The following is an 8110-nucleotide window of genomic DNA, read 5'->3' on the forward strand; positions in this document are numbered from 1 at the left end:
ACACACACACACACATTCCCCCCTACCTTCCTTATCCCACTCTCCCCTCCCGCGCTAGCCTAAGGGCCACCTTAGCAAAGCGCTTCCTAAGCTGCATAGCTGCACGACCTCACCCAAAACCACCACCCCGGTCGCAAACGACAGTCGTCGTTTGCGACCGATACACGACACCCCCGGGGGTATACACAGACGAGCCGGCGAAGAAAGAAGAGCGCCAGAAGAAAGGGCCCTAGCCGGCGGGGCCCAGCCAGGACAGGAGGAGGCCCCACGAACCGATCCAATCCGGCCGCGTTGGCGGTCCGGAATGACGGGGAAAGGGCCTACCTCTACGAGGCGTCCGGGCCTACAGCGATGAAGTGGGTAAAGAGCGATAATCCCGCTCGACCCCGCTCCATCCGAGATCATTTTTCCTGCCAAGGATATTGGCGCGCGCTCCGCAGCTCACTTGACCATAAGCCTTCGCACCGCACGAAGCAATCTTACGCTCACTACCACTTTGCTTTCGCTTGTCTGCGTTTACCATTATTTCAATCTTTTATTACTAAACCCACCTAAATAATTAAAACAATTAAAAAAATAAAATAATAAAAAGAAAATAATAGAAAAGGAAAAAGAGAGATCCTTTCCAGCAATAAAATAATAATCATAAGAAAAAGAATTGATAAGAGTCAAGTGAGACAGAAAAAAGGAAAAAGACAGATCTCAGAAAAAAGCCAGAGATAAAAAGAGTCGGAAGGCCAACTCGAGTCGAAAAGAGCCCTGTGGCCAAAACTTACACATACACACCTACATACAAACAACACACATACCATTTAAAAAGAATTCGTCGACATTTACAAAAAGAATTCGTCAACTTTCTTCTTCAAGAAAGAGGTACAATATGGATTCCACGAGGGATTCGGATAACCCGTTCGTCGCGTTTTCATCGGAAGGGTTAAGAAGGAGACACGGGCCCTTGACGACTGTGATCCGTGAAATGCGAGTTAAAAATTTGAGAAATTAGTTTTGTTAGAAGTATAGGAAAATCCGAGCCGATTGGCGGACACAGCGTTTTAGGGCGGGTCCTATCGGTCCGACTGGATATTTAAGAACGGAATCGCGGAGAGCAAGCCAGCAGACCTCGTATGGAAATCGAACCCACGTTGGGAGTGTTTTCCGAAAAGAATTCAAAGTTGACAAGCGTCGTTTCGATATATTCAAGTGCGGACGTCCTGGAAGGATTCCGACATAAGTCATAACTAATCTTAATTGGTCAGTAAAGTGGTATCGACCGACCTATTCCGAATTTGGGTTTATAGTAGACGACTCGCGAAATAGCCTTTGCGTGAGTAGTACGTAAGGGCGAAATTGGGAAAATTGGAAGAAAGTGCGCGGAGCCGAATTAATATAATCAAGACTAAATCGTAAAGACGCGATCGCGTAGAAGAATTTCACCTAGGCGTTTTAACTACCTGCAAGAGAAGTATCAGTCAGTTGTACTTACCTACAATATATGTGTCAGTATAAACTTGGGTTTCTTCTGATCCGGTCCTTGGTGGTGATAGCGCCTTCAGCGTGAATTTTGAAGGGTAGTTGAACCTGAAAGAAAGAACATATTAACAGTTAGTGCCTTCAGCTGAAATTAAATAAAAATCATATTAGTGGTGCAAGCTATGAGAGCTTGAACCACAAACTTGTAGTAAAGTCAGTGTTAACCCTAATAATAATACGTTGTCCTTTGCATAATTATAAGTGAATACCGCAGCCAGGAGCAGTCTAGTGACAGGTCCCGGGAACAGACTGTACCGAGCGGGTAAGTGCTAGAACTTGGTTCCGTATACATTGCCTTGAAACGGTATAGACAATAAACACTTTCACGAACATTTAGCAGTGTTTATAAACTGTAGAGACAATATTAGTGTCGCGAGTAAGGTAATCAAATAGAGACCATACAGTTAACCACGTAAAAATTAGAGTAGTTGAAGACTTTGTGATCCATTTAATCCCTTGAGAGTTAAAGAACCTAAATTTGAGAAAAGGGAGAACGAATATTGTAAAGTAAATTACTACCTTTCCCAAATCAATACTTCTTTATCTGATTTATATATTGAGTTGCATGTACATGTGATATTATTGAGTAAAAAATGACATCAAGAGAACAAAGAGAAGCATGCGCGGTGCGACCCGCGTACGAATTAGAAGAGGACCGCCTCCACGAGTCACTGACCTCGACCGAGTCCCTCGAAGGGGCATTTACAGGCACGGGGAATCTGGAGGACCCGGTTAGNCCAGGCCTACACGAGATGAGGCAGGATAAAGAGGGATAATCCCCCTCGATCCCAAATCATTGAGGCCAATTTCTAGCCATAGAATAATGGCGCGACTAGCGTGCGGAGCTCCTCAGACAAGCGGCGGTATCGCTTTTTCTGTAGTACCAAATTTACAAAAAGCATTTGTTTCATTTCTATTGGTATAGAAAGCGGGCCTGGGACCTGCAGATATTATTTTTATAAAGTAAATTCGAGGTAGTCATTCTACTGGACAGTAGAATCTGGGTCTGGGACCTGGTGGTAAATTACTCAAAGAATTCGACTGAAAAAATAATAAGGAGAAAAGAGAGATCCCGAGTGAAGAAAGAGGTACAATATGGATTCCACGAGGGATTCGGATAACCCGTTCGTCGCGTTTTCATCGGAAGTGTTAAGGAGACATGACGCCCAACGGTGTGGGGCGGAGAACACGGATGTGTATCTACGATCCCGCGTAGCCGAACAAACACAAATGTGGGACTTTACGCTAGATGGGACACCGGCCCCACAATCGAGTACAATTCGTCAGGATGACGAAACGCAACAAACAAGTACGACAATGGCTGACTCGGCGGCGGCAGAGGCCACCACCGTGACGGCGAATACGAATACATCCCGCGGTTTGCCGAAATCGCCTCCCCATTGACCGACCTACTCGCAACCAAGAAGAAGTTCGCCTGGGGGAACGCCGCATAAGAAGCTTTCGACAAACTTAAGGAAGTTATGGCCCAGCCGCTGGAACTCAGCCGCCCGGACCCGCAACACCCATTTTGTCTACAAACCGACGCAAGCAGCCTGGGTATGGCTGCGGTATTGTTTCAAGACGATGGAGGACAACGGCGTGTGATAGCCTACGCACCCGCGGCCACGGAAAGGTGCTACCACATAAACGAGCAGGAAGTGCTAGCCGCCGTGTGGGCAATCCGTAAATATCGGATGTTGCTGCAGGACCAGCCGTTCACCTTGTACACCGACAACAGGTCGCTGCTATGACTCCGTAAGTATCAGGACGAACGAGCAAAACTTACGCGATGGGCCCTGATGCTACAGACATACAAATTCACCGTTATTCACGTCCCGGGACATCGCAACGAACTGCCCGACTACCTGTCGCGGAACCCGGCATGCGACCCAGAACAACCGCTCGACGACGCAAATCTCCACCCGACGTTGAATGTAATCAACGAACGGACGCTGTTCGAAGAAATCGTAGTCGCCCAGAGGGACGACGATTGCTGTGCCCAGGATAAAGCGCGCCTGCAGCGTTTGGCACGCGAAGGCCCAGCTAACCACGAGGAACAGCGCCTAGTGGACGAATACGCGCTCGTCGAAGACTGTATTTGGAAAAGAACCCCAGACCGACTTCTACTATACATTCCCAAACAACTTCGCCGCCGAATACTGGAGGAGTGGGTTAAAAGTTGCGCTACCTGCGCAGCCGTAAAGATCGGGCCTCCACAGGCGAAAGCACCGCTGAGACCGTGGCCCCCGACCGAGCCGTGACGGGTGGTAGCCTAGATGTTCTAGGCCCCTACGAAGGAACACCACGCCAAAGCCGATATGTCATCGTAATTATGGACACTTTTACAAAATCGGTGGAAGCCAAGCCGACCGCCGCTACAAAAGCCCGAGACATCGGTTTTATGGAGGAAACATTCACCCGTTACGGCTATCCCGAGTCAATCATCACCGATACAGCGCGGCTCTACCAATCCGTACGGTGGACAACCTACCTCGCCGAAAAACACATCGAAGGCTACACATCGGCTATTTACCACCAACAAGCCAACCCGGTCGAGAGGATAATCCAAGAACTAAAGAAATCCATCCGCGCCTTAGTCCTAGGGCGACTCCACGATTGGCACGAGGCGTTACTTGAGGCCCTCTTTGCCTAGAGAACCAGGACCAACACCGCGACGGGCACGTCGCCCGCCGAACTGCTATTTGGGTAAGCTATACGACGACCAGGCGAATGGGCCATTCCGGCCGCCGCAAGACCGCAGCCACAACCCCGAGATGAACGCGTCGCCAGGGCGCGCCGTAGACAAGAAGTCTATTAAAGAAACCTCTTCCCCGAACCACGACTAGCTCCGCGCCAGTACCACCGAGGCGACCTGTGCTTACCAAAACCCGGCCTGGTAACCCGATCTTCGCCCCGAAATGGTCAGGGCCATATCCCGTCATAGAAGTCCTCGGCGAAGGTGTTTATATGGTAGACCAAAACGGCAATACCCAGCCGATGCACGTAGATGACATTCGCACGCCGCCGCCGCGTGCTGACCCATACGAAGCCGACCCAGACGATCCCCCAGAGCCAGACGAGGACCCGCCAAAAAACGTCGACCACGCTAGGGAGGCCCCTAGCACGACAGAAATCCCATTACCTCGTCCTGCCGACGATACCCACAGTCAGTCCGCCACAGCCGATGCTCAAGCTGACGTTCGAAGGCAAGCGGGTACGAGCCGCAACGCCACGCCAGACCGACTCCAGCCACGACGAGACCAGCAACCCAAGTAGCCACCGCCGTCGCAGGCCAGCGAGCGGCCACATAAACGCCGGTCTCGCATCTTCGTTCGGTATCCAACGACGACCCACGCCGATCCAGCCAGCGACACCGCCGCCGCGACCAGCCAGGCAGCCGACGTCGAGGCAGCGGAATCCGACCCCAGCAACGCCAGTGCGACGACGTCGCGGGTGCAGTGCGCGGAAAGTGACGATCGCGAGTGCCGCGGAACGACTTTAGTGCCGTCTGTGTGCGAGTGCGACGATTTTACTGACTCTGATTAACCTTTGCTTTTGATAACTCCGTCTTGCATATGCGAACGTCAAAAAAACCTTTGTAAACTCAGACGTCTCGATACACATGCAGGGCGGTCAAAACTTGTTGTAAATATTTGTACATACCGTTCTTGTTTATTGTTTTGGATATGTTCTATTGTTTTTGCATTGTTATTTGTTCATATATTGATTATAGTTGAAAACTGTTTATGTTCCTTACCTGTTTGAAAATGTTGTTTCTGTTTATACATTTTTGATGTTTTAGATTTGTACCAGAGGTGACTTGTTTGACAATAAAAAGTCAGAAAAAGCGATAGTAAAGTCAAGGACCGGGGGGATGTCGCCGGAGCGCAGAGAAACGCGCCGATGGGCGGAGGCTAGCTCTACCTCACCGAAACGTATAAAAGGTGGGGGAGCTAGCGCTCCGCAGCTTCCCGCGCTAGCCTAAGGGCCACCTTAGCAAAGCGCATTCCAGGCTGCATAGCCGCACTACCCTAACCAACCATACCACACATAAACATGGCATCACCCTCGGGGGTTTACACAGACGAGCCGGCGAAACAAGAAGAGCGCCAGAAGAAAGGGCCCTAGCCGGCGGGGCCCAGCCAGGACAAAAGGAGGTCCCACAAAGTGCCTACACCGGCCGCATTTGCGGTCGGGGTAGACGACGGATGGGGCCCACCTACGAAGGCTGTCCAGGCCTACACGAGATGAGGCAGGATAAAGAGGGATAATCCCCCTCGATCCCNAGGTCCCACAAAGCGCCTACACCGGCCGCATTTGCGGTCGGGGTAGACGACGGATGGGGCCCACCTACGAAGGCTGTCCAGGCCTACACGAGATGAGGCAGGATAAAGAGGGATAATCCCCCTCGAACCCAAATCATTGAGGCCAATTTCTAGCCATAGAATAATGGTGCGGCGCTCCGCAGCTAGAAGGAGTTCCAAGCGAGTAGCCGAACTGTGCGGACGTAGTTTGTGCATTGCAGCAGTGAGTGTCAATGCGAGGTACTGTGAAGTGGAAGCCCCACAAAATGGGGCTTTTACAAGACAAGTAATATTCTGCCTTTATTAAGGCAATCTACAGAAAGAATTCGGCAATTTTATATTGCAAAATTTCTACTAACGACCGACGTTATCTCAGCCTAGGCAGAGAGACCGCCGGCATTTGTTTTACAGATTCGGGTGCCGGGGAGGAGGGCACTATGTCGAGATCTCCGACCCCCATGGAGAGCGACCGCTCGAGTGGCAACGAAGCCGGCGACAGCAGGCCTAGCACCCCCGGGTCGATCGTGGAGACGACAACTAGCCGTGAGAGTGAGCTGGCAGCAGAGAATGCCAGACTACGGCAAATGATAGACGACCTCAGAGATGAGCTAAGGCAACAGAGGAAGGCGTTCGAGGACCTTGAAAAGAGGTCTCGAGAACAGCACGCCGAGCTGTTAAACGCCCTCAAAGGACAACAGGCCCCAAAAGGGGTAAAGCGAGGTAAGCCAGGGACCTCGTCGGGTTCCGAGGAGGAGTCCTGCAAGGCTAAAAAGAAGCCAGCAAAAGCGAACGAAGCACCTGTCGCCGAACAGGTGAAGGTCCCCGAAATCGTACCAACAACATCAGAGCGCGCGGCCCCTGCCGAGAAAGCCGAGAGGAAACCGCCTGTCATTCTTCGCAAGAAGGAGCAGTGGTCGTAGGTCAGCAGGAGTCTGACAAACAGGAAAATAAATTACACCAGGGCCAGGTTAACGGGTGAAGGCATCGCCATTCACCCGCGAACGCCTGATAATTATCGACACCTCACGCGTGTCCTCGCCGATGAGGGGAAGGAATTTCACACCTTCTCTCTCCAAGCGAGCGGCTGCTGAGGGCCGTGGTCAGAGGGCTACCAGACGGAATTTCCAACGAGGAAATTCGGTCTGACCTCGAAGTATAGGGCTTCTAAATAACATCTGTTTTCAGAATGAAGAGCCGGAGGAACAAGGCCCCCATGCCTCTAGTACTTGTACAAGTCCCCCTGGAGCAAGAGGACCTGCTCAAGGTGACAAGATGCTGCCACTTAGTCGTCAGGGTGGAACCGCAGAGGGCGAGAACCGAGCCGACGCAGTGCCATCGCTGCCAGCGCTTCGGTCACGCGCAGAGCCGTTGCACCGCAGATGTCAAGTGTGTGAAGTGTGGCGAGGGTCACCACTCGGCAGACTGCACTAAGAAGCGCGAGACCCCGGCAAAGTGCGCCAACTGCGGAGGCGAACATCTCGCCAGCTACCGCAGATGCTCTAGCTTCCCTAAGAAGACGACAGGAAGCAAGAAGCAGCAGCGCAAAGAGGGCCCCCAAGCTGACAAACAACAGGCTAAGTTGGCACACCCCCCGAAGGTGACGGCGGCGAAAAGCTTTGCCGACGCCGCCATGCCGAGGCAGGGCCCCGCCGCGGCACCTAAGGGGGGGGGGGGGCTAAAACCGACAGGAGCACGGAACCCGCAAATGTGCCCAGCATGCTGGCACAAATGCGGGAGATGTACTCCGCGTTGTCGGCTTTTTTTCAGTAAAATGCCATCTCTGTTACAGGAGTAAATGGACCCTCCGACGAGTGTGCAGTCCCTCAGAATTGCCTCCTGGAATGTCGACGGATTCCGGGTGCGAAAAATCGAACTCAAGGAGCTCTTGCCCCGTCTAGACGTGGACGTGATGGCGATACAAGAGACCAAAGTAGAGGACGCACACACTGTTAGGATTCCTGGCTACCTACTGTATCGCAAGGACCGAAACAGACACGGAGGAGGCGTGGCCCTGCTCGTAAAAAGAGGTATAAATCACCATATGTTGTAGGTTCCTCAGCTAGAAAACATGGAAGCCGCCGCCGTATCGATTCGTACTCGCAGGTACGGAGACATCGCCGTGGTGACCTGTTATCAGCCCCCTCATCTCCCGCTCACCGATCACGATTTACGCGCGGTCCTGGAGACGTGGCCCCAAACCGTAGCCATCGGGGACTTTAACGCGAAATCGCCCGAATGGCACAGCACGACCACCACCACGCGTGGCAGGGTGCTTC

General features: G+C 52.0%; 1 protein-coding gene across 1 annotated transcript; it reads left to right on the plus strand.

Annotated features, from left to right (window-relative positions):
- Positions 1-5979: 5979 nt before the first annotated feature.
- On the plus strand, positions 5980-7629 carry LOC108913716. Its single transcript, XM_018719316.1, has 3 exons — positions 5980-6074; positions 6211-6750; positions 7020-7629. Exons 1-3 carry the CDS (start codon positions 5980-5982, stop codon positions 7627-7629), a joined length of 1245 nt encoding a protein of 414 aa, XP_018574832.1.
- The last annotated feature ends 481 nt before the right edge of the window (positions 7630-8110 follow it).

Source organism: Anoplophora glabripennis, unplaced genomic scaffold (genome assembly GCF_000390285.2).
Source record: "Anoplophora glabripennis isolate ALB-LARVAE unplaced genomic scaffold, Agla_2.0 scaffold1229, whole genome shotgun sequence".
NCBI lineage: Eukaryota > Metazoa > Arthropoda > Insecta > Coleoptera > Cerambycidae > Anoplophora > Anoplophora glabripennis.

Bases quoted from the DNA above. Each gene is read 5' to 3' on its own strand.
- LOC108913716 (XM_018719316.1), top strand. From the start codon at position 5,980: ATGGTGCGGCGCTCCGCAGCTAGAAGGAGTTCCAAGCGAGTAGCCGAA. The intron at 6,075-6,210 runs GTACTGTGAAGT...ACGTTATCTCAG, and splicing joins GCAGTGAGTGTCAATGCGAG to CCTAGGCAGAGAGACCGCCG. The intron at 6,751-7,019 runs GTAGGTCAGCAG...ATCTGTTTTCAG, and splicing joins CGCAAGAAGGAGCAGTGGTC to AATGAAGAGCCGGAGGAACA.